Consider the following 27,306-nt stretch of genomic DNA (forward strand, 5'->3'; position numbering starts at 1 on the left):
TATATATATATATATATATATATATATATATATATATATATATACATACATCATCCTTCTTTGGGTGAGATCTGGAAAATGCAGATCTCAAGATACTTCCAGCATTTCTTGTGAGATTCAGAGCACTCACCGTTTCTAAGGATAGCATTGGCAAGAAAAAGATGTCACCCCCTACGTATGGAAACCTTAGGAAAGATCAGTATATTTTCTATAATTTTAACCCCCTACAGATTTTTTTTCTTCTTCAACTGTATGCTGCATTTTTGTGAGGGGCACTTAAAAAGCAGACCTTTACCAAAGTGGAAAGTCTGCTTTATGCTTTACAGGCCATTTATTTATAATGCTGCCATTTACATTGTCACTTACCCAGAATTCCTATTCAGTAAGAGCGAATAGGAATTTGAACGCAAAATATTTTTCCCTTCCTAAAGCATTGCCTGGTACCCTTCATTTCTGTTACTTCTGTCCACCCCCTGTTCTTCTCAGTCCCCCCTTTTCTCGCCCTCCTCTATTTGTTCCTGCTCTCCCTCCCCTTTTATCCTCTTTAATTCTCTCCCCATTTTTCCCTGTTTTAATTCTATTCTGGTGATTGCAGCTCTCCCACTGGGAGTTATTGTGGTTCCTGGAGACAGCGATCTTGAGACGTGTCGGATCCACATACAGCAGCTGCAGGAGGTAAGGACACTCTGCGCACACATATTTGTCAGCCCTGTGTTTACGGAATGCACATGCCCTATCCGTGCTCAGTTACTGAATCCATGCAATTTGAATTTTTTCTACGTGTGTACCCTGCTGTGCTTGTTGCCCACAGACATAAACATTCTCAATTGTAAAAATGTTGGGCCTTCTGACCTAGACCAGACCTGTACATGACACTAATGGACACACACAGACACAAGAATGTAGTGTTTTACCAATCTTCATTTATGTCTTCCACTGCAAAATTACTGCTCTTCCAGAAACTGCTATAGTGGATCTATACTACTGAGCACACAAACCAGTAAGGTACCACCTTTCCATTAAAGCATTTGTAAACTCTAAAACTATTTTTTAATATGTCATGTCCTACCACATACAGGGATTGATTTATTAAAGGCAAATAGACGGTCCACTTTGCAAGTGCAGTTGCTCTAAAGCCTATAAAATAAGGGGACACTGTGCTGTCTTCCGTCATCCAATCATGTGCAAGCAAAATGCTGTTTTTTTTTTTTTATTTTCCTTGCATATGATTGAATATTTTTGGTAAAGTGAAACTTCCCCTCATTACTGAGCTCTGGAGCAGCTGCATTTGCAAAGTGCACAGTCTATTTGTTTTTAGTAAATCGACCGCACAGTTTTTTTAAGCAGATTGTTTCCTACCAAAGGATCCTACGAGTAACAACACTTCCTGCTTTTCAGCTAACAACACTAAGCCGCTGCCTCACGATTGGCAATAGCAATGTCAGCCTGCTGTGTGTGCTCTTGAGTTGGCTATTGGGCTACCTATCAGATAGGCAACTACCTATCCTCTGGAACTCCCTACCATAGCATGTCCGGTCAGCCCCCACCCTGTCTGCCTTTAGGCGATCTTTGAAAACTCAATTCTTCAGGGAAGCCTACCCCACCTCCACCTAAGAACTGTACTTGAATCACCTCCACCAGACCATCCCCCGCAGCTATCACCTTTTGTATCACCTTCCTTTAGATTATTATTATTATACAGTATTTATAAAGCGCCAATAGTTCGCTCAGCGCTGTACATCACAAAGGGGGACAGAATATGTGACAGAACAACAACAATACAATGCAAAACATGAGGGGATTGAGGGCCCTGCTCCTTGGAGCTTACAATATAGGAGGGAGGGGATGGTGGCACAGGAGGAGATAGCTGTGGGGGATGGAGTGGTAGGAAGAGTGGAGGAGGTCGGCAAGTTAGCAGGGGGTGGGGTAGACTTCCCTGAAGAGGTGGGTTTTCAGGGTGCGCCTAACGGAGAGGAGAGTAGGTGATAATCTGATGGGTTGGGGCAGGGAGTTCCAGAGGATGGGTGACACCTGTAAGCTCCACGAGCAGGGCCCTCCTATTTCTTCTGTACTGAAATGTATTGAACTGTATTGTCTCCCTTATATTGTAAAGTGCTGCGCAAACTGTTGGCACTATATAAATCCTGTATAATAATAGGCAGGCCAATGGCCAACCAAAAGAGTGCACATAACAGGCTAACGCACTGCTGCCAATTTGATAAGCAATGACATAGCACTGGCCGTCAGCAACAGGATGTGCTATTTCTGGCAGGATCTCTAATTATGAAGCTTTGTAACAGAGTCATAAAAGATATACAATGGGATCTCATGTCAAACTTACTAAAAATAGATTCGGTGTTTATTTTAAAGCAAAGTCTTAACCCTTTCTATGTGTTAGATTCCCTGCCCTTCAGTTCAGTAACGCATGTTGAAACAAAAAGTATTTATTTGGCTACTTCTACAGATAGCTCAATATATGGATATAATTGTTTCCCGAGCCATACAAAACTGGTATTTGCTCTTTAACTACACAGTTAACTCCTGGTTCCTTCCAGCGGCTGCTCTCTTTTTTTCAGGTGATAATTTGCCATGATGCTCACAACTTGGACCATGAGTCATTTAATGCTCATCTTTACTGTGCTTTGTAAGACTGTATAAGCTTCTTTCTCACCCCAGAGGGCTGGCAAAGAGCAGTGATGATGTGCAAAGTACTTTGTCCTAAAGTGGAACTCAAAAACCACCATCCAAGGATCTTTATTATATGCCCCATATGTACTGTATACTTTTTTCTTTTTCCCAAATACTTTATTATTAAAGTTTCCAACAGTTTACAAACCACAAAACCAAACCAAAAAATTTAACCAGCCCACACACTGGCTGTACATATCTCACATAAGACATTAATATCTTTATTTACACATAGATATAGTAAGGTCAAAGCTAGACATGGCATCAAACAGTTCTCTATTGGGCAGCACAGTGGCTAAATGGTTAGCACTTCCGCCTGGCAGTACTAGGGTCGTTGGTTCGAATCCCAGCCACGGCACCACCTGCCTGGAGTTTGCATGTTCTCCCTGTGACTGCGTGGGTTTCCTCCGGGTACTCCAGTTTCCTCCCACACTCCAAAGACATGCTGGTAGGTGAATTGGCTCCTGTCTAAATTGGCCCTAGTATGTGTATGTATGAATGTGAGTTAGGGACTTTAGATTGTACGCCCCTTGAGGGTTAGGGACTGATGTGAATGTACAATATATATGTAAAGCGCTGCGTAAATTGCCGGCACTATATAAGTTCCTGAATTAAAAAATATTATATCCCTAGTATCATGTAGCAATAAAACATGTTAGAATCACATTACCTTTCTAACTTAATTTGCTAATTCCTATGGTGAGGAATTAGCAAAATATACGAGTAATTTGGACAAAGCCCAATGAAATACAGTGTAGTAACCCACATCATGTCTTGCCCATGGGTAAGGTGCCTAGATTATGTCCGCTACATTTCGGGTCCCTCTACCATTAGTGGTGTCCTATAAGTCTGGCATTGTGATACCCATATATCTCCAAGCAAGTGTCAAGATCACAGGACAACTAACATTGCAGTATATGCAGGGATACAAGAGCTAAAGGGGGCAAACCTGGCATCTGTAGCCAAGGGTCCCAAATCTTACTGAATTTAGAGGGAGTCCCTCTCTGTCTCATGATTTATTTCTCTTTCGACAAGGTAGAATTAACATTTGTCTGCCACTCTTCAAATGCAGGTGGTGCAGATGCAAGCCACTTCAACAAAATTTATTTACATGCTAAGAACAGAAGCCTAGTAATAGCGGTCCTAACCTGAGGATTGTGAATATGAATATGCTAATACCAATATTCACAAAAGTATATATCACACAAATATATTCCCAAAAGTATATATCACACAAATATACAGTCATGGCCGAAATTGTTGGCACCCTTGATATTTCTCCAGGAAATCATGTATTTCTCACGAAACGTATTGCATTAACACATGTTTTGCTATACACATGTTTATTCCCTTTGTGTGTATTGGGACAAAACAAAAAAAGGGAGGAAAGAAAGCAAATTCGACATAATGTCACACAAACCTCCAAAAATGGGCTGGACAAAAGTATTGGCACCCTTTCACAACTGCGGATAAATAAGAATGTTACAAGCATGTGATGCTCCTGTAAACTCACCTGGGGCAAGTAACAGGTGTGGGCAATATAGAAATCACACCTGAAAGCAGATAAAAAGGAGAGACGTTCACTTAACCTTTGCATTGTGTGTCTGTCTGTGCCACACTAAGCATGGACAACAGAAAGAGGAGACGAGAACTGTCTGAGGACCTGAGAACCAAAATTGTGGCAAAATATCAACAATCTCAAGGTTACAAGTCCATCTCCAGAGAACTAGATTTGCCTTTGTCCACAGTGCGCAACATTATCAAGAAGTTTGCAACCCATGGCACTGTAGCTAATCTCCCTGGTCGTGGACGGATGAGGAAAATTGATGAAAGATTGCAACGCAGAATAGTCCGGATGGTGGATAAGCAGCCCCAAACATGTTCCAAAGACATTCAAGCTGTCCTGCAGGCTCAGAGAGCATCAGTGTCAGCGCGAACTATCCGTCGACATTTAAATGAAATGAAACGCTATGGCAGGAGACCCAGGAGGACCCCACTGCTGACACAGAGACATAAAAAAGCAAGACTACAGTTTGCCAAAATGTACTTGAGTAAGCCAAAAGCCTTCTGGGAAAACGTCTTGTGGACAGATGAGACCAAGATAGAGCTTTTCGGTAAAGCACATCATTCTACTGTTTACCGAAAACGGAATGAGGCCTACAAAGAACAAAACACAGTACCTACGGTAAAATATGGTGGAGGTTCAATGATGTTTTGGGGTTGTTTTGCTGCCTCTGGCACTGGGTGCCTTGACTGTGTGCAAGGCATCATGAAATCTGAGGATTACCAAAGGATTTTGGGTCGCACTGTAGGGCCCAGTGTCAGAAAGCTGGGTTTGCGTCCAAGATCCTGGGTCTTCCAGCAGGACAATGACCCCAAACATACGTCAAAAAGCACTCAGAAATGGATGGCAAAGAAGCGCTGGAGAGTTCTGAAGTGGCCAGCAATGAGCCCAGATCTAAATCCCATTGAACACCTGTGGAGAGATCTTAAAATTGCTGTTGGGAAAAGGTGTCCTTCCAATAAGAGAGACCTGGAGCTGTTTGCAAAGGAAGAGTGGTCCAAAATTCCGGGTGAGAGGTGTCAGAAGCTTATTGATGGTTATAGGAAGCGACTGATTTCAGTTATGTTTTCCAAAGGGTGTGCAACCAAATATTAAGTTAAGGGTGCCAATACTTTTGTCCAGCCCATTTTTGGGGTTTTGTGTGACATTATGTCATATTTGCTTTTCTGCCTCTGTTTTATATTTGTTCCAATACATACAAAGGGAATAAACATGTGTATAGCAAAACATGTGTTAATGCAATACCTTTTTTGTGTGAAATACTTGATTTTCAGGAAAAATATCAAGGGTGCCAACAATTTCGGCCATGACTGTATATATATAAAAAAAAAAAATATTTAAATGTAACCGTCCAAAAATAGATAAGAAATAAAATTAAATAAATAATGTTATAAAAAGTCACTCTGTGCCAACTTCAATCATCAATCTTCATATTCAGCCTTTCAATGGCTCACAAAGAAACCTCAACATAAAAAGAAAATCACATGCAGTGCATTATCTTAAATAAAATATAAATAAAACAGATGTGATAAACGCAAACAACCACGCGTGATCACAAATGGTGAAAAAAGTCAAAGTGTCAAAACAGTGCCAGTGAATCAATCAAGTGAAAAATATGCATCCAAAAACAACATGTGAAACACTGTGTCCACATCTATGGTGTAAGGAGTGAATACCCTTACCAAAAATATGTAAATAATATGCCTTTACACCTCCCGGCGAGGGTATTATCACAAATTCTGCTTTAAACAAAAGGATCATCACAGCCTCATGGATCAAATCAAGATGTCATCCAGATATAGCAGCTTTCAAGTATAACCATGAATCTCCACCAATCCACCGATGCCGCCATATATAGAATAAATCATAGTGTAAACCCGCGTATACAATTTAAAATACTTTATTGAATATTCTTACATCATGATTCCTCTTTAAAATAGCCTTTATCAGAAAATCCAAACCTCTCAGAGTTCCTCCACATGGACTTCTATGAGGTTTTGCCAGATTCTTAAATGGCCGCCGGATCACTTCCAGTTCCTCTATGCGCCTGACATCACTTCCCTTGACATGTTTCGTCACCTGACTTAATCATAAGAGATGACCTGAGTATTATATAATTGCTCTTCTAGAAACCCTAGTATTCATGTAATGGGGTCGTTTGGTAACATCACTTTGCACACCATCCGTGGCACCGCTTTGCACACCATCCGTGGCACCGCTTTGCACACCATCCTTGGCACCGCTTTGCACACCATCCTTGGCACCGCTTTGCACACCATCCTTGGCACCGCTTTGCACACCATCCTTGGCACCGCTTTGCACACCATCCTTGGCACCACTTTGCACACCATCCTTGGCACCACTTTGCACATCATCCTTTGTTTGCACACTCAGCCAAACCAGGTTTTTTTTTATAATAAAGTTTGTTTAAAAAAAAAAGTTCTTTTAGCAGTCCCTATCGTGCCTGGGCATTCAATCACTGCTGCGAGTGCTTATAGTGAATGCTAGCCGCCATACCGAATGCCACTTTCCTCTGTGCAGACATGTCACTCTGGAGCACTGACATCATGGAAATAGTTTGTATTGCAGATTATTCCAGACTGAGTTGTTTTATATGGCAGCATCCCAAGACCGCCACTTTATTCCTTCCATCAAACCCCCAACTCCCCTCCGAGCGCTGAGGTCATCTCAGATGGATTTAAATGTATTTAACTTGGCGCACAATCCCATATGCTCAATAGGGAACCGGCAGTGGTGATGCCGGAAATACAGCCCAACCAACACTTTACCCTAAAGAAATCTTCACTTTCTGTGAAAATAAATTTTTTACTCTCTTCCTAGAAAGCACAAAAAAAAAAGCTACTAACAGAGCTCTAGGCAGATATAAAAAGCAGCCCTATATTAAATTTAGAAAATGCCTAAATATGTCTGTAGTATTTTCTTTTTCAGTTATTAAGTTATTCGCCTCCCAGCACTTATTTATTTATTGCCTCCCAGTGTAAAAACTTCAGTTCTAAGGCCATCAGGCTCTACTTCTCTGAACAATACTTTTTATTTGGCCATTTATGGATCAAAATTTGTCCGGTTCAGCAGCAACTGACTGAATTATAATCCATCTATTGCCATTCCTATTCATGAGAAGTCGATCTATTGATTGATTTTCTATGAACCTGCTGGAAAATTTTGCTTTCTATCAGCACAACCATCCAATCAGCTGCAACACTGATAAGTGTACATTGACAGCAGTGGATGCCTGCTGTCAGACTACAAATGAAACAGCAGGAGGATTCCCTCATCCACCTCGGATTGGGAATTGGTTCAGTTTTCTTTTGTACAGCAGGAACCGGACAAATTTCGATCTATCTATGATCATTCCCATTCATGAGAAGTCAGTCTATCGACCAAATTCTCATTACCCAGTTTGTTGCAAAATTATGCTCCAATCAGCACATGAAACAGATTGGCTGTTCCTGTTCATGTGAAGTCGATATATTGACTGATTTCTCATGAAACGGCTTGTTGGAAAAGTTTGCTTCGATCAGTGCACGCAGCCAAGTGGCTGCAGCTCGGATCAGTGTATTCTCATGGCAGGGGGAGTCTCCTCACTGTCAGAATACACTGACACAGCAGGGAGGATTCCCTCATCTACCTTGAAAGACCCACTGGCTGAATGAAAAAAAAAACTGGACTGTGTATGGGCAACTTTAAACTAGCATACTTTCAGGCATTGGGTGCTGGAGGAGGAGAAATTATGCTGGCCATAGATGGATCGAAGCTCGTCTGGTTCAGAAGGTTCCGGCCGAGATTTAATCCAACTATGGGCAACTTCAGTACAACAAGCCCGTCAGATTTTTTGTATGCAATTATTGTCTGCAGCTATAGCTGCTAGCAGGGATCATTGTGTTCTGCTGGCCGGGAAGGCTCCCGCCCAGCAGAACAAAATAGTTCCGTGGGAGGCATTCCCCATCAACACTGACTGTGTTGATGGGGGAATCGAGTGATTTTCTTTCCTTCCACGCTACTTGAGGCAGTTTACAGGAGTAGGTGAGAGCATAGAGTACCCCATCTTTCATTTACAGTTCAGTGAGCAAGTAAGTGACACTTAAAGCTGCATAGGTTCTATTGTGAATTTTGATGCCTACAGAGGATTTTGTGAATTACAAGTAAAAAGAATGACAAGCATCTTCTTCACACCTGCTGCACTTTCAGATCAGGCTGCCGGTAATTGATTGCTTTGAAATGAACTGATAAAATGAAAAGGTGCATAGCAGTGGTGGTTTATGAATATGAAAGCTGTCAGATATTGGGGATAAGATGATATGACTCTTTCTCTCCAGGACTTTCCTGCGTACCCCACAATATTACAGCGTCTCGACCTAAAGGTGTGTCTAGAACCAACTATTAAAATGTGTGCCATTCCTTTGTGCCTTGTGCAACATATGTGCTAGTGACTTGTGTGCTTCCTTCTGTGAAAAGTACATGCAGCGTGTAAGCTCCCTCTGCTCATGCACTTCATCTTCTGGCTTCTTCATCTAGGGGAATGGCAGTGTTTGGGATATTGGTCTTTGTTTAAAATTGCAACCTATTCTTGTTGCCCTTGTCAGCTAACCAACCTCCCTTTCATGTCACTTATGCAGAAAGGTAAAACAGGGATAATTTGCATGTTGTGATGGGTGGCCCATCCATTCAGAAAATATCTAAGGTAGCACCACCAGTGGCAGCTAGTCTGCTGAGCTGATTTCAGATAGGGGCTCAGGCCCAAAGGGGTTTTAAACCATTACATGTACCCAGTGAAGTGACTGGCCTCCGTTGATACACAGAGATAAACTAATCCTCCTACATTAGTTGTACATGTTTATCTGCAGCCCTCTCTTCTCTACAGCCTGTGAAACGAGACCAAAGACTATTTCTGAGCTCCAGAAGCCAGGGGGCAGGGATCTGAGGTCACACACTGCACAGAATAGAGAGGGGAGCGAAGTGTTATCTGAGACCTGAGTGGAAGGAATGGACACACCCCCTCTACACAGTCTTATAGGGAGACATGGACAGCTGGGGCTGTCAATCACCTGCTGTGTGCTGGGAGGGCGGGGCCATCTGAATCCAAAGAACAAAAGGTATACCGCTAAGGCAAACAATCCAGACCAATCCACAACAGGTGCAGGCTCTGGCTCGATGCAATAGGAAGAAGGGTCAGCCGTACACCGGAGGATAGATGAATATAGTGTGTATTTATTGATCCATAGGACACACAAAACAGCAGGACATGAATACAGGACTTGTTAACGCGTTTCACACGATCTCGTGCTTAATCATTTTAATCAATTAATTAATGGTTATGATTAAGCACGAGATCGTGTGAAACGCATTAACAAGTCCTGTAATTCATGTCCTGCTGTTTTGAGTGTCCTATGGATCAATAAATACACACTATATTCATCTATCCTCTGGTGTGCGGCTGATCCTTCTTCCTATTGCAGGGCGGGGCCATCTCCCAGGATTGGTGTCTGCATAACCTGTTAGCATGGACTCATGCAGATAGCAGAGGAAGGAGACAGCAGAAAGAAATGACAATGGGTACTCTGGATTGAGGCAAGTACACACAATAGAAGCATATGCTTTGTTCATTTTAACACACCCTTAAGCTCTCACGCAGAGGTTATTGGACTGCCCAGCTCCTCTCTGTGAGCAAACAGGAAGACTTTAAAGTGAACCTGTGCTTTGCCCATACAGGGCAAACCCCCCCTCCTTGGCAGCATATACGTTCACTTTATTCCCACTGCTCCATTCTTCCACATGGATTGAGGAAAGAAAGCCCTGTACAATCTCCACGTCACTCCAGGCACAGCTTACACAAAGCTGAGGTCTCTCCCTGCCATGTGCCAGCACTGGCCCAATCACTAAGCACCAGCACTGTCACATGCTCCTCATACATGGAAGCACTGGGGATTTTCTTTACTTTTGATGACTGAAAGGAACAGCAGGAGCCAAGGAAAGGTGTGTATGTTCCTCTTGGGCAAAGGGGATGTTAAAGCATACCTGTGTCTTTGTATGGGCAAAGCTCAGGTTTGTTTTTAAAGGTAATGCTGGGACATATAAATGGGCAGCTATGTGGCAGTTCTAACCAGGTTTTGTTCACAAAGCAAGTAAAAGGATCAAGTCAACCTACTAGCTATCAAAGGAAAGAATACAAACCATTGGTGATAGGTTGCCTTGAAATTGAAATCTGGTTAAAATTGGTACAAAAGTTGCCTTGGTACATTTGCCCCCCCCCCCAAAAAAAAAACACGTCTTCTACCCTACACCCTTCACATCAAACTTGCCCATACATGATTCAGGAATCCAACTCTTATCATTTCTGTGGCTTTGTTGGAGTCATCTCTGGTATGCTGAGTATGATCCAGATCTATCCATGGAAAATGATGTTTGATTAGGGTAAACCTTTGTTTCCTGTGACCAACCTGGGGTACACCTGGCATACCAGAGGTAAGTCAGGACACTGTAGGCTAGAAATGGTACCTTGCCCTGTTCATGCCAAAGCAGTGACCAGAGTGTTCTCTGTATGCATGATCTGACATTGGATGGACATGTTTGATGAGGGGAGTGAGGAAGGATAAGGGCTTTAGGGTAAATTTTCGGTTACCCTTTTAACACTCTCCTGTATAAATCTTTTACATAAACAGGGCCTACTTTTTTTGTAATAAAATAGCGGATGTAAAAAAAAATACGGCTATTGATGTTCCCTCTGCGCAGCTCTGTCTTGCAGGAATAGCAATAGAAAACCAGTACTAATATAGCGCTGTATTGTATTAGTTACCTGGATTTATGTGCGTGCTTTTCTTGTAGTGTTTGGTGTTGTATGCTGACATTAGGCTTTCCTAGAAAATTCCTATACTCTACTAATGCTGTTTCTTGCTGTGTACTCAGGAGGATGGAACAAGCAAACCTCAAATTGTGTCATCGCAAAAGCTGTCCCCAAAATGGTGCTTCTTGGATTGTGAGTATTAAAGTGCACCTGTCTAAACGTAGCTTTTCAGTTCTTGCACATTCCAGATGTGTTCTGATTAGATCAGCTTATCAGTGTTTCAGGCGGATCTGAACAGAAGCTCAGTGTTAGTCTGTGGACAGTTGGATGTGAGCGGATCTGCATCCCATTACATCCAAATGTGAATGTGACAGTCCAAAAAATCTTCAGATCCCGCAGCTCCAAAACTGTGTTCCACCACCAAGTGTAGCCAAAATGGGGACCCACCAGACCAACTTGGCCACAAAGTAGCCAACCCGCTTTTGAAAACAAAGCCCAGATGCTTCAGATGCGATGTATAATCCTATAGAATCTTTACTTAGACTTCCAATCAAATGGTGTTACACCACCTCTTCTATTCTTAATTATTGTCTCAGAAAAAGGCCAGAGAGACTAATCATGGTGCAGCAACTTCTTTATTAAAACCGTAATAGGAAATAAAATATATTGCACTCACATGGTAATGGTGCCACAGGGAGCACCCACCCAGACAGCTCACTAGGGGGATTTATTGCTTCACACCGCCATTCTTCCCATGGTCTCTTCCCATGGTCTGCATGCGTTCCAAAACCCCAGATGGGGCATCAGTGGAACCGGAAATGGCATCTGCAGGTCAAGCCTCAAAGCATTTTACACAGTTTCGCATCTTCAGGAAGCTTCCTAAAGACGTGCAACTGTGCAAATTACATTGAGGCTCAAGCCGCTGACACCAATTCCAGTAAATGTATCAATGCAATGAGGCCTCCCCCCCCCCTTCCATTGCTCGTTTGGCTTGGGGGTGTGGATAGGTATACATGCCTTATTCCTCACTCCCACAGACTTCCTGTTTTCTGTGCAGCCAGTCCCCCAAAGCCGCTTCAGTTGGCTGCTCCACTGGCCACAGCTCTCTGACATCATCATGTACAATGGAGGAGCAGCAGTCCTTCATTATAAATGAAGATGGTGAGAACCTGCTCACAATCAGGGAGCGCAGGAGAGCTCCAGCTTACAGGGGAATGAGAAATAAGGTACTGTCATATTTCTTTCACTACTGGCTAAAATAATGTTTGACCCATGCAGTTCTAAGAGGATCCCACTGCATGGGTACACTTGACAGCGGACCAGAGTGGGGCTTTAACTTTGAATAGAGTGTTGAGGAAGCCACTGGTAGGTATTTAGTGCTATCTGTGTCCCTCTTGGGAAAATTACTCCCCACTTATGGCTGTAGTAATACAACAGGAAGTAGAAGAGATCTCTAAAAGTGGGGGGGGGGGGTAGTTTGGTATAGCTGTCAACCAAGAAATGTGGCGTTACGCTCTGCCCTAGTTGCAATAGTCACATGGACAAAAAGGAGAAGAAAGTTTACCCTTAAGGGTTCATTTCCATTGCAGTCCCTGCAATCGGTGCAGTTCCAATGATTATTTATACACAATGTTGCAAGTTTGCAATGTATTTGCACTATGCTTTTTTAAGCATTATGCTTTTTCTTTTACCGAGCTGTATTTACATACATTTGCAGTGCATTTACTTGTGTTCTATACATTTATGTGCAGCAGTGCAGCATATTGCACTTTTTTAAATGCACGTAAAAGCATCGTAATGGTGCTCATAGAAATATATTCATTTTTCTTGCATGTGCATTCTTGCAGTATTTTTAAAAATGCATTCAGCTTTATCTGGTCTAAACCTTCATAATGCTTCTACTTTACACTAATCCATAGTCTGCATTCAACAGCAGCCAGCCAGATTCTCCCTTTTAGTCTTCACAGCAGGCTGGAATATAAAAGATAGAATGATTTTGGTTGCTGTGGCAAATGTTTTGATAATGGGGTAGCATTGTATTTAAAACCTCCAATTTTGTTTCTTGAGTGTAATGATTCTAACATCTCTTTTTGAAAAACATGAATTGGTTTTGTTTCCTTCTTGCAGCCACCACTGCAGACAGGTTCTATAGGATTGATCGAGCACAGGTAAGAAGCTTAATTGAAATCTTTCAGGGGTGCTTATTACAGGATAGCCCAAGGGTGGTGCAAAAATAGTAATTAGGGCAGAGGTAGACAACCTGAGAATGCCTCTGTCACTGCCTTATTAGGTAGGTTGCAGATTGTAGATGGGCATATGCTTAGACACTGCAGACCTGGACTTGCCTTTAAAGCCCACATTGACTTTCACACCTTTTTTTTTTTATCTTGTTGTAGTCCTGTATCCCTACAAGTTTTGATTTGTGACTGTTTTTTGCTTGGAAAAATATATATAATTTATTTAATTTTTGTAAAAAGGCTCTTTCCTGCCCTCCCTCTCCAGTGCACTGTGCTTGCATAGCTACATCCCTTATCACAAGCGTCCACACATAGAGTTGTATTGCAGAGGAAGAGAGGAGGGCATATCTGACCAGGTTTGTTACTAAAATAATAAAAGTGAATGGGAGGACCAAATAATAAATGAATAAAAACTGGGCCCAATCACATATGTTTAAGTCACATGGCTGGTTATCCTCCAGTCACGGAGCCTGTGGTTCCCCATGGGATTGTATCTGCAGAGGGAACTCCATGGGGGACCACACTGTGGCCCACATTTTACAGATCAGCCAAAAATTGTGTGCCGTGGCGTGCATAGATATGCAGAGTATAATAGTGAGCAGGTTTTGTGTTATCAGTATCAATTATAAATGGACCCCAGAGTGTATTACATGTAACCCAGGTGCCTATAGTCACTCTATGTAACTCCTTTAAAAGAAAAATAGGGTTAAAATAGAACTAAACTCTAACTAAAGAATACCTAGTTTTGTAGATGGACTTGTAGGTAAAACAGGATTGGATCACTTATTTATTCCCGTATTTTGGTCATGTTTCTCTCCCACCACTGTGCACATTCTGTGGACTTTCTGGAGGATCTTCCTGCAGACATATACTGTATGCACTTCAGAGGTAGCTGAATGTCCTTATTACAACAGTGACTATAGCCTTGCCAGTCCAGTGTGTACCAGAAAGGGTGGCAATTCTGCAGCTGAACTGATCAAGTATTTTCATTCTAGTAAAAGAAGCTCCTGGAAATGCACCTTGCTGGTTGGATCACTAGACATGATTGTATTAAAAAAAAGGATATATTGTAAAGTAATAAACTTTTTAACTTTACAGGACTGTTGAAATGGAGGTTAATGTATCTAAGCATCTTATTATGTTTCCCCATTCTTTTCTAGGAGCACCTGAATTTTGTACTGGAAATCTGCCAGGATGAGTTGTATGTTCTGGACCCAGAGCTGATCATTACCCAGTCTGTAGGCACTTCCCCAGCAATGCCCAACTCTAGAGACCAGCCTACCAATACCAACCCACACTTCCAGTTCCCAATGCTCCCACCAGTATCTCCTCCCGACTCCCCTGCACAGACGGAGCCTCACAATGGATCTCCACATGTTGGCAAGATGTGTACAAACAGTTCTGTGACCAAGTCAGGAGGCACATGCGAGCAGAGGTACTTTCCAGAGAGTATTATTGTCATGGCACTCATGTATTGTGACTTACATATGTGGTGTGATCAGAGCAGTATGATGGCTAGTTACTTTAACTGACAATTGCACGGTCATGCAACGCTGTACATAAATGAAATGTATGTCCTTTTTTCCCACAAATAGAGATTTCTTTTGGTGGTATTTGATCACCTGTGCGGTTTTTATTTTTTGCGCTATAAACGAAAAAAGACCGACAATTTTGAAAAAAAAATACATTATTTTTTACTTTTTGCTATTAAACATGTCCAATAAAAAAATTTAAAAAATAAAATTTCATCATAAATGTAGGCCAAAATGTATTCTGCTACGTCTTTGCTAAAGAAAAAAAAAAATCCCAATACGTATAAATTAATTGGTTTACGTGAAAGTTATAGCGTCTACAAGTGGCGGTGTATATATACTGGAATTTTTTTACTTATTTTTTTATACTAGTAATGGCAGCAATCAGCAACTTACAGCGGGACTGCAGTGGGCATTCTGACACTAAGTGGGAACTGACTAACTGCAACTGACATCCTCAGTGACACTAATACAGAGATCAGTGCTAATAAAATAATTGACACTGTACTAATGGCACTGGGCAGGAAAGGGTTACCATCTGGGTCGATCAAAGGGTTAACTGTGTGCTCTGTGTCTTACAATGTGTGCTGTTTTACCTTGGAAAGAAATACAAAACAGCATGCCCTTGCTGGCAGGAGAGAGACCTATGTTTCCACACAGGTCTCTCTCCTGTCCGCTTTGCACGCCGATCGCCAGGTGTTGGCAGGAAATCTCCAGCCGGGACCTGGTGATTGACATGCCTAGCCACCAGTGGCGGCGCGGGTAGGGCGGCACGCACACCCCCTACCTGGAAATGCAAATCACGTATATATACATGATTTTACGCAGCCCTGCTGCCCTGTAGCAGTTCTTCTACTGTAGGGCAGGGGGAAGCAGTTAATGTAAGTAAACAGGTGCATTAGTTAAATATATGTGAAGCAGCCATATCTTCTTGCCTAAACTCCAGGGCTTAGCAGTGTACCTTGTGCTAGAGCCTGTAGAGGCTTGGTTTTCCTAGTTGGTGTTTTCACTACTGCATGAAACCTAGGCCTCACGCACACACAGCTTTTTTGCAGCCACTTTTAGGGGCGTCCGCTGTTTTTTTTTTTTTAATTATTTTACTGCTTCCAAATGGCTGTCCATGTTATACTATGTGTCCATGCACATTTTAGAAGCTTTTAGTAGCAGTAGCATTTACCAGCAGGAAAAAAACCCCAAGGCTAGTGCGTCCAGGAGCAGCAGCATTTTGGCAGAAAAAGCGTTTGGCTCATGTAAACACGTGTCAACGCTAGACGCGTTTGGTGCTTGAGCATTAATTCATTTCAATGGACAGAATAAATTATTATTCTGGCCAATGAAATGAACGCTTGACACTTGTAAATGCGCCTAAATGCTTGTAAAAGCGTTAGACACTTTGAGAAGCATCAGGCACTTATTCTGCCAAAATGCTGCTGCCTGGAGGAGGAGCATTTGTAAAACATCCTGTGTGCATGAGGCCTAAATCTACATCTGCTTTCAGTTTAGCTCTAAGTGCACAAGATTGGCTGCTTGTACCAATCAAAACCAATTATAATATAATGTTGAAGACGCAAGGCAGCAAGCACACCAACACGTGAAAATAAATTACATTCATAGGATTATTTAATTTGACCAGCAAAAGTGTGCCCAAATCAGGCGGTGTGACAAAGTCATCAAATATTGTTTTGAAGTTCATTATTAAAGAAATATTCAACAAAAAGCAGCGCTCTATAAATGCAATAAGTGTAAATGAATATTTCAAGTATATAAATAAATAGATTGTAAGCTCGAAAGAGCAGGGCCCTCGATCCCCTCATGTTTTGCATTGTATTGTTCTGTCACATGTTCTGTCCCCCTTTGTAATGTACAGCGCTTAGCTAACTATCGGTGCTTTATAAATACTGTATAATAATATAAAATAATTAAAGTGCATAAACATAAAGTGCAAATAAAGTCCATATAGTGGGACCTAGAAATTAAAGTGCAAAAAAGCAACAATTTGTCAAAAGAAAGTGAGGCCAATCAGTCCAATTATAAACATGCTTGAAAAAGCACTGCCCACTTCAGATTATGTGCAAAAAGTCACTCATAAAAAAGGTGTTGTGATGTAGAAGAAATGCAACACCAAGTGCAACGTGTTGTTAGACGCCGCTTACCAGAAAAGATGGACCATCAAATTATAAATGCCTGTAAGTGCCATCCACTGACTCCATCAGCTCAGCATAGGGAACCCCACACCAGTATGCACTGTATTCATATACCTGAAATATTCATTTACATTGATTGCATTTATATAGTGCTGCTTTTTGTTGAATTTATGTTTAGGACTGGTATCACAGTTTCACAAGTGGCTGCTTTACATTTTATAGTTAGTATTTATGCGCGGATTTACTTAGGAATATCACTGTGAAAGACTTCCATTTAAAGTGTATGTTACACCAATATTTCATGTTGCTGATATGGGTATGATACCATGTATTAAAAAGCATCCTGTTCTCCTTGTATTGCTTCGTTTGTGTGAAATACTTGGTAATCCTGCCAGTCCCTCTGCTTTCCTATTTCAAACTGAAACCACCATCTTAGCGTGGTCAGTTTTCTGGCTGTGCTGGGAGCACAGTCTGCCTGTCTTCCAATCGCTAAGACATGTGTAGACATGCCCCCCCACCCAACCCCTGATATTGATAATATAACTTCTTAAATTTCTGTTTTAAACTGAATGGGTAGGAGTTCACATATACTTTAAATCACGTCTTCCTAGACCAATTATCCAAAGGACAACAGTAGATGAGAGAGGAGACTGCTGACAGGTGGGAGGGGACTGATATCAGGGAGAAGATTGCCAACAGGTAGAAGGAAAATGTAGACAGTTGTAAGGGGTGTAACAAAAGGGAGGAGACTGTACACAGTTAAAAGGGGAACGCTAGATCGGAGGAAGCTGCCAGCAGGTGGTATGCGATAAAAACGGGTTTAGTTAGAACACATTTGCAAATACATTCATAAGCTACAGAGCCTCATCACCTCACCCCGATGTTCTGTAGTTCCAAACGCTACAAATTTTGAGAGCCCCCATAGTAGAGGAACATGTATTTAATGAATAGACCAAGGGCAGGTGGACCTGAGGAAGCTCACCCCTCCTTAAAGGTACAGGATCGCTCTGTACACCCAGCATGTAGCACAATGGCAGCTAAGGTGTCCAGTGCACCCCCTCACCAACAATTCAACAGTACAAAAAATGGCCACTGCCCCAGTCTATAACTGGCCTTCAAAGCAAGGAGCACATGGAAGGGCGACGCATGTCAAACAACAAAAGAGAAAAATTCCCAGCTCAACTTGCCAACCAGCCTGCAAACAAACCAAATTAACCTGTCTAACAGTATGTGTTAAAAACAGGAGTTTAGTTGGCACACATTTGCAAATACATGCATAAGCTACAGAGTCTCGTCATGGCACCCCAATGTTCTGTAGTTCCTAACTCTACAAATTTTGAGAGCCCCCATAGTAGAGGCACATGTATTTAATGTGTTCTTACGAATTTCGCTTTTAATGCATACTGTTAGACAGGTTAATTCGGTTTGTTTACAGGCTGGTTGGCAAGTTAAGCCTGGAATTTTTCTCTTTTGTTTGACATATCAGCCTTTCCCACCTCTTGACAATTTCCTTCCTGCTATCAACCCTTTCCACCTGTTAGCAAAGGGCTAAGTTCTGGAAGAAAATTGCCAACAGGTGGAAAGGGTTGAGAGCAGAAAGGAAACTTCCAACAGGTATGGAAAGGCGGATAGCAGAAAGGAAACTGCCAATGGGTGTGGAACAGATGATAGTGGGAAGGAAACTACCAACGGGTGTGGAACAGATGATAGTGGGAAGGAAACTACCAACGGGTGTGGAAGGGCTGATAGCGGGAAGGAAACTGCCAACGGGTGTGGAAGGGCTGATAGCGGGAAGGAAACTGCCAACAGGTGTGGAAGGGTCGATAGTGGGAATGAAAATGCTAACAGGTGGGAAAGGCTGATAGCAGAAAGGAAACTGACAATGGGTGTGGAAGGGCTGATAGCGGGAATGAAACTGCCAACGTGTGGAAGGGGTGATAGCGGAAAGGAAAGTGCCAACAGGTGTGGAAGGGCTGATAGTGGAAAGGAAACTGCCAATGGGTGTGGAAGAGCTGATAGTGGGAAGGAAACTGCCAATGGGTGCGGGAAGGAAACTGCCAATGGGTGTGGAAGGGCTGATAGCGGGAAGGAAACTGCCAATGGGTGTGGAAGGGCTGATAGTGGGAAGGAAACTGCCAACGGATGTGGAAGGCCTGATAGTAAGAAGGAACCTGCCAACGGGTGTGGAAGGGCTGATAATGGAAAGGAAACTACCAACAAGTGTGGAAAGGCTGATAGTGGAAAGGAAACTGCCAACGGGTGTGGAAAGGCTGATAGCGGGAATTAAACTGCCAACGTGTGGAAGGGTTGATAGCGGAAAGGAAACTGCCAACAGGTGTGGAAAGGCTGATAGTGGAAAGGAAACTGCCAACGGGTGTGGAAAGGCTGATAGCGGGAATTAAACTGCCAACGTGTGGAAGGGTTGATAGCGGAAAGGAAACTGCCAACGGGTGTGGAAGGGCTAATAGCGGGAAGGAAACTGCCAACAAGTGTGGAATGGCTGATAGTGAGAAGGAAACTGCCAACGGGTGTGGAAGGGCTGATAGCGGGAAGGAAACTACCAACAAGTGGGAAGGGCTGATAGTAAGAAGAAAACTGCCAACAGCTGGAAAGGGTTGATAGCAGGAAGGAAATAAATGACTCCATTTCACTAATGCCACCGACCTTAAATTGTTATCCATGAAAAGATCACTGACGTGCATACTTAAATCTACAATTGCACTCAAAACACATTCGAACAGACATATAAAATGTAATTTTGTCTTGTGCCTGCATCCTCTTGGCACAGTATTGCACACCTCTCTTGTGCTAAATATTGACAAATGTATTTTCTAAGCCATTATTTATTTGCAGAGATCATGTGAGTTTTGTGCAATATGTCACACTTAAGGATTTCCTAATATTTGGCGCACTAGGCACATTTTAGTTTTCAAACCCTTCAGCTTTTATTATTAATAATCATTTTTACTTCCATTTATTAATTAATATTACACTTTGTGTGCCAAAAATTTGGTGCACCATCAATAGTTTTCTACGTGCTTACATGTAGAGGCTTACACCATGTTGTGCCACTAAGGAAGCCACTACCAGACGCCACTAGAGAGCTATCTGGGGACAGGCTGCTTACTTCGTCTAATTCAGAACTCTAGATCAGCGTTTCTAAGCCTGGATGCTGCTTCACCTTGGTCCGCTTTCTTGGGTTGTCAGATGTGCCGCGCTGCATCTGGTATTATTGTACAGCGCCGTGTGTTTCCATGATGCAGACGGGCCGGCACCAGAAACACGAAAACACATGACGATAATTCAGGGTGGGAAGCATTCAGGGCAGCCCCAGCACTCATAAGGGGATGGAAGCCCACCTCTGTTTAGACCTGCTCTACCTCTCTCCCATTACCATGCTGCCAAAGCTGTGGTAGTGAAGATTGGAAGGTAGGACCCTTGTGAAAAGGTGTGGGGATTGAGGAGTTTGATGTAAAACAGAAGGGGGACAGGCTTAGGACTTAGGAAACATGAAGGATTCTGATGTGAAAAGATGGGGTGGGGGGGCATGACTGAAGACTCAGAGGGGAAGTATGGGGCTAAAGGCTCTGATTTTGGGAAAGGGGGAAATGAGGACTCTAATATGAAAGGGTTGGGGGAAAAAACGAAGGATTTTGATATGAAAATTTGGGGTGGGGAGGCATGACTGCAGATTCAGAGGTGAAGTATGGGGGTTAAAGGCTCTGATGTGGGAAAGGGGGAATTGAGGACTCTAATGGGAAAGGGGTGGGGGAAAAAACAAAGGATTCTGATGTGAAAATTTGGGGTGGGGGGGCATGACTGAAGTTTCAGAGGTGAAGTATGGGGGCTAAAGGCTCTAATGTGGGAAAGGGGGAATTGAGGACTCTAATGTGAAAGGGGTGGGGGAAGGGGCTGAGGACTCGGACGTGAAAGGTGTGGGGAACTGTGTGGATTCTGATGTGACGGAACCCCATTTTTTACTGGGGCGCCTCAAGATTTTGCATACTTTCAAAGCTACAACGAGGAAACCCTGCTCTAGACAACCTCTAAAGGAGAACCCTATTGGTTACAGGATTTATAACCACAAGACAGATTGCAATCACAAGCTGGGAGGCTACAAGCCAAAGCGTAATAAACACACCAGCCTTTTACGTATTTTTTTTTATTTTACTGATTACCAAATAATCTACAATGAATGTGTGGTTCTCTTATAAAATAAAACAGAATTGTGCTTAAAATAAAGAAGGGAAGATACACAATACCAAAATTAGCAGCTTTTAAAGGATAGCAGATGATTGGCCTTTTAGATTTGCCGATGTCTTTAGACCCTTTTCCCTCGCCAGCCAGCAATGCATTTTTATCATTTGGTTTGTGGGCCTCCTAATTCCAGTCTTAAAGTTTGTGGCATGTAAATAATACAGAAGGATTTACAAGTGGAGAGATTTAATGATATGGTTTTGCATGCGTACATGTTCAACCGGCATCTGGTCCTAATAGAAATGTATAAACAAAGCAAATCATCCTTCATACTTATTACACAAGGCAATCTATAAACCGCTTGGGGCGGCTGGCCGTATTATCGCTGTGGCCTGGTGCTGATGGGTAATAGACATGTTAAAATCCTGATTGTCTTAGTCACCCTGGCTGAGTTCTACAATAATGGAGAAAATCTAAACTTCCTGTGTCTAAATGAGGTTCTTCAAAATAAATAAAATAAAGGAGGTGACATTTTGTAAAGGCTAGTCTGCTGAAAACTGACATTTTTACATTTTCTGGTAGATGCTAGAAAGTAGATGCTGGAAAATTAAATAACCTATAGGTTAACCTATTGCTGTATTTCAGTGGTGGTCAACTTTCTTCATATTGGTGGCATTAAGTGTGGCCCTTTACTTTACCAAAAGGTAAAGGAGGTGGTCAGAGACGGTAGGAATGCTACAGTGCATAGTCAGAGACTGTAGGAATGCTACAAGAGATGGTCAGAGACTACAGGAACGCTACAGTGTGTGGTCGGAGACTGTAGGAATGCTACAAGCGATGGCCATAGACTACAGGAATGCTACAAGAGGTGGTCAGAGACTACTGGAAAGCTGCAAGAGATGGTCAAAGACTCTAGGAATTCTACAAGAGGTTGCCAGAAATGCTGCAAATGGTGACCAGAGACTACAGGAATGCTACAGGATGTGGTCAGATACTACAGGAGTGCTGCAAGAGATGGTCAGAGACTACAGGAATGTTAAAAGAGGTGGTCAGATACTACAGGTATGCTGCAAGCGGTGGTCAGAGACTGCAGGAATTCAGCAAGAGATGATCAGACTGCTGGAATGCTACGAGAGAAGATCAAAGACCACAGGAATGCTACAAGAGGTGGTCAGAGACTGCATAAACACTACAGGAAGTGGTAAGACTACATGAATGCTATCAGAGAATACAGAAATGCTGGAAGAGGTGGCAACAGACTACAGGAATTCTGCAGGAGGTTGTCAGAGATTACCAGAATGCTACAGGAGGTTGTCAGAGACTACAAGAATGCTGCAAGAGGTGGCAGGAGACTACAGGAATGCTATAGGAGGTGGTCAGAGACTACAGGAATGCTGCTAGAGGTGATCTGAGATGACAGAAATGCTGCAGAGGTGGTCAGACTACAGGAATGCAGCAAAAGGTAGTCAGAGACTGCAATAATGTTGCAAGTGGTGGTCAGAAACTGCTGGAATGCAGCAAGAGGTGTAAAGAGCAAGAAGAGCATGCTGGCAGGGGACAGGCTTTTCAATTCAGGCTATGGCTGCTTTGTGAAGAAAGCAGAATGTAATTTTTTGGCACACCTTTTGATTTGATGCAACCTGGAATATATTTAGTTCATTTAAACTGAAAGTTCAATTGGATTTTAACACAAACCTTTAAAGTGGTAGTAAACCTAAAAAAAAAAGATTTTCCCCTGCAAGGTAAAGGAATAATGTGCCTTTGCACACTAGCACATTGTGAAATACTACCTTAAAGCGGAGTTCCACCCAAAAGGGGAAGTTCTGCTTTAAAGATTGGTCCCCCACTCCCCATTAAGGATTGGCACCTTTGGGGAGCGGGGGGGGGGGTACCTGAATTTGACAGGTACCCACTCCCACTTCTACTGCGATTGCCTAGGCGATCAGAAACGGAAGTTGTCTTCCCCCCTCCCTCCCCAAAGTCTTCGAAGTCTTGTGGGACATGTGGCAGATCCCAGAAGACGACGGGGCCAATCACGAAGCGAAGCACAGCACTACTCACGCATGTGCAGGTGTCTTTCATACAGGTAACAAGCTGAGATTAGAAGAAGTCTCTTAAAGGGAGTGCTGCTAATCTTTTTGTTACCTGTATAAAAGACACCTGTCCACATGAGCAATCAAACAATCAGATTCCAAACTCATATACAAATATATATGCACCAATCACATTAGTGCTAAGGCACTTCTCACTTGGTCTCTGCTTGTGGAAAGGTCTCTGGCAAGGGGTCATAGATGGCAGAGCTGGAAAGTTGCTGGCTGTGCCTGAACATCTTTTATTTAGCGGAGACCATATGACCAGTGCCTCGACATTGGTCATGTGACTAGACTACAAGACGTTCCTGGACTGGTAACATTTTCAGCAATTTGCACTTTTTCATTGATTACATATGCTGAGTTAAAATAAACCTGTATTATTTATATAGATACATTTTTTACCCTCTCTCTCTTTTTAAAAGGACAGAAAATGACATCTCAGACTACCAGCCAGGTGAGCATATAAAATCCCTGTTTATCAGTTATTTCTATGTGAGTGATTGGTAATGAGGTGTGGTTTATCCACGGCCATTCCAGATACTATTATTTTCGTAGGACTGACTATGCGAGTTTATTCTGTTTATCAATACGAGGCAAAGGGCACATTTCTTTCCTATCACAATTAAAGATTTTTTTAAGAGAAAATGTTTACTTTGTGCATATTCAATTTCTCATTTTTTTTTTTAGATGAAGGTTTACTGGAAGCTGCAAAAGGTGATGATATTGAAAAGGTATGCAGTTCGTTTGACATTAGAGATTAAAGTGTTACTAAAGCCTCAACAGTACAATCAGTCTGTATATGCAGTAAAGCATGCTTGTTATACTCACTGTGGAACCTAAGGGGTTAATCTTCTGCATTGTGTAAAAAGGCTGTTTGATTCTGTCTTCTCTGCCCCTCCTCTTGTTCAAATGATATAAAAGACTGAAGCCGTAGCCCTTATGCACATGCTCAGTTTAGTGTGCATTGCTAGAGAGGTTGTTGTTTTTTTTTTGGGAGAGTATATGTGATCAGCACAGGGCCAATCAGCACTGTCCAGACAGAGGTCAGGGGTTCTGCATCCTCCTAGAGCAGAAAGAAAACTCCTCCTACAAGCTTTAACCAGTGCTCTGCTGAACACTGATAGAAGTCACAAGACTGCTCTAACTGCTGATGAGAAAAAGTATTTAGTAGTTTATGTTTACTAAAATAATGTCATTTCCATGTTGTGTGTACTATGGGAGACCAGACATAGTGAATGCAGGGTCTTGGGTTTAGTAACACTTTAAATTCACAAAAATTTATTAGAAAAAAACTAATCTTTATTATATGACTGTAATTTTTAACGATTTGTCCTCCGGAAGTTTATCCCTCCTTCCTGACCAGACCATTTTTTGCTTTCCGGCGCCACATTATTTTAACTGACAGTTGCGCGGTCATGTAACGCTGTACATAAATTAAATTTATGTCATTTCTTTCCCTACAAATAGAGCTTTCTTCTGGTGGTATTTGATCACCTCTGCGGTTTTTATTTTTTGCACTATAAACAAAAAAAGACTGACAATTTTGAAAGAAAAAACAATACTTTTGACTTTTTGCTATAAACATATCCAATAAAAGAATTAAAAGAAAATGTCTTCATAAATTTAGGCCAAAATGTATTCTGCTACATGTCTTTGCAAAAAAAAATCCCAATAATTGAATGTTAATTGGTTTACGTGAAAGTTATAGCGTCAACAAATGGCGGTATATATACTGGAATTTTTTTTTTTTTTCTAGTTTATACTAGTAATGGCGGCGATCTGTGACTTATAGCGGGACTGCAGCGGGCATTCTGACACTGGGTGGGAACTGACTACCTGCCACTGACATTTCCAGTGACACTAATACAGTGATCAGTGCTAATAAAAAGCACTCCCTGTACTAATGACACTGGGCAGGAAGTTAACATCTGGAGCGATCAAAGGGTTAACTGTGTGTTAGGAAGTGTTTTTATTGTGCTGTTTTGCTAAGGAGACCTGCTGCTTTCTATCTCTCTGCACAGCAGAGACTTCTATGTTGACAGGAGAGGGACCTGTGTTGTTTACTCACAGTTCTCTCCCCTCTCAGCTTTGCCGACAATCACCGAATGATTGACATCCTCAGGAGCCAATAGCAGCCCGGGTAGGGCAGCACATGTATCCCCTACTTGGAAATGCAAAACGACATATATTTGTGTGATTTTGCACAGCGCAGTCTCCCTGTAGCAGTACATCTGCTTTGGGGCGGCAGGCAAGTGGTTAAAATCTCATTGATCTCAGCTGAAAATACCTGTCATTTTTTAAAAATACAGATCTTTAAGGTGGAACTATATGTAACTAGTGAAAAACTGCAAGCAGACAGCTCTTTATTGCAGAAGAGACACTATGTTCCTGTAGTAACACCTGCCTGCTCCGCAGTCTTCTATTGAGTGTGCACTGAGAAGCGCAGCTCAGTGTATTGCAGCTGTGCTGGAATGACTGACTCCCATGCGCATGCGCAGGATGACGTCCTTCCCTTACCAGCCAATCAAGAGGCAGAAAACCCCACATCCAAAAGTATCCAGGAAGAAGATGACAGCGGCCGGTGAGGGTTGTATCTTCTGCATTCCTGGAAGATAGAACTGAGTATTTTGAGGGTTTAGTTCTGCTTTTAGCTGGCCACATACTATGCAGATTCACTTAGTGGATGGCCCTACTCCATTTGGCAAATATTTGATCGATTTTTGTAGAAGAAGCGTGCTGTAAAATGTTCGGCTAAATATGATATTACGTGGTTTCAAATAAGGTATGTAATGAAAACAGGTTTTATTTAAAAATGTCATTAGCATGATGAGGAGGAACCAAGGAAGCAAGGAAGCAAAAATATAGGCAAAATAAATATAATATTTAAAGTGGTTGTAAACCCTTACATATATTATTATTATTATTATTACATCGAGTTTATATAGCACCAAAGGGTTTGCTCAGCGCTGTACAATATAGGGGGGACAATACATGGCACAGTACAACAATAACAAACAATGTACGGGGGGTAAGAGGGCCCTACCCTTTCGAGCTTACAATCTAGGAGGGAGGGGGTAGTGGTACAGTAGGAAGTGGCTGAGGGTAATGAAGTGGTGGGAGGAAAGAGGGAGAATGGCCGTTAGGTGAGGGTGGGGTAGGCTTCCCTGAAGAGATGAGTTTTGAGGGAGCGCCTGAATGTGAGGAGGGAAGGCGACAGTCTGATGGATTGGGGCAGTGAGTTCCAGAGGATGGGGGAGGACCTGGAGAAGTCTTGCAGTCGTGCATGGGAGGAGGAGACCAGGGAGCAGGATAGAAGGAGGTCCTGTGAGGAGCGAAGGGTACGGGTAGGGCGGTACTTGGGGATCAGGTTGGTGAGGTAGTCAGGGGCAGTGTTATGAACGGCTTTGTAGGTCAGAGTTAGAAGTTTAAATTTGATGCGTTGGGCAATCGGGAGCCAGTGGAGGGAGAGGCAGAGGGGGGTGGCAGAGGTGGAGCGGGTGGTGAGGTGGATGAGTCTAGCCGCTGAGTTCAGGATGGTCTGGAGCGGGGAGAGCCTGCACTGGGGTAGGCCAGTGAGAAGAGAATTGCAGTAGTCAAGGCGTGAGATGATGAGGGAGTGTACTAGAAGTTTGGTGGTGTCTGGGGTAAGGAAGGTACGTATCTTGGCAATGTTGCGGAGGTGGGGCCTGCATGTGTTTGTAAGTGATTTGACATGAGGTTGGAAGGAGAGGTTCGAGTCAAGAATGACGCCAAGGACATATATCCAGTGAAGTGACTGACCTCAGGTGATACACAGAGATTAAATAAATCCTCCTATGTAAGTTCTACCTATTTACCTGTAGCTAGCTTTTATCTATAGCTGTTCAAAGACCAGAAGCTTGTCTGAGAGTTCAGGAAACAGGGAGGAGAGCTGAAATTACACACTACAGAGCTCAGTGAGGAGAGCTCTGAGAGCTGATTGGAAGGAAGGGACACACCCCCTCCACACAGCACACAGGAACAGAGCCAAGGCTGCCAATCAGCTGGAGCTCCATTTTTTCCCTTGTCGT

At 42.6% G+C, this 27,306-nt stretch overlaps 1 protein-coding gene across 6 annotated transcripts in view; it reads left to right on the forward strand.

Annotated features, from left to right (window-relative positions):
- DGKZ (diacylglycerol kinase zeta) overlaps positions 1-27,306 on the forward strand; it is a 303,200-nt gene that overhangs the window by 254,143 nt on the left and 21,751 nt on the right. For 3 of the 6 annotated variants that reach the window (XM_089684552.1, XM_089684553.1, XM_089684550.1), the window contains 8 exons: positions 596-675; positions 2,535-2,576; positions 8,590-8,634; positions 11,177-11,246; positions 13,182-13,222; positions 14,452-14,726; positions 23,680-23,711; positions 23,945-23,988. In XM_089684552.1, the coding sequence (XP_089540678.1) occupies positions 596-675; positions 2,535-2,576; positions 8,590-8,634; positions 11,177-11,246; positions 13,182-13,222; positions 14,452-14,726; positions 23,680-23,711; positions 23,945-23,988 (629 nt within the window). The remainder of the gene's footprint in view (positions 1-595; positions 676-2,534; positions 2,577-8,589; positions 8,635-11,176; positions 11,247-13,181; positions 13,223-14,451; positions 14,727-23,679; positions 23,712-23,944; positions 23,989-27,306) is intronic. The other 3 variants (XM_089684554.1, XM_089684549.1, XM_089684551.1) reach the window with 2 other exon arrangements.

Source organism: Staurois parvus, unplaced genomic scaffold (genome assembly GCF_062004578.1).
Source record: "Staurois parvus isolate SC_StPar_1 unplaced genomic scaffold, SC_StPar_1.0 ptg000350l, whole genome shotgun sequence".
NCBI classification, from domain to species: Eukaryota; Metazoa; Chordata; class Amphibia; order Anura; family Ranidae; genus Staurois; species Staurois parvus.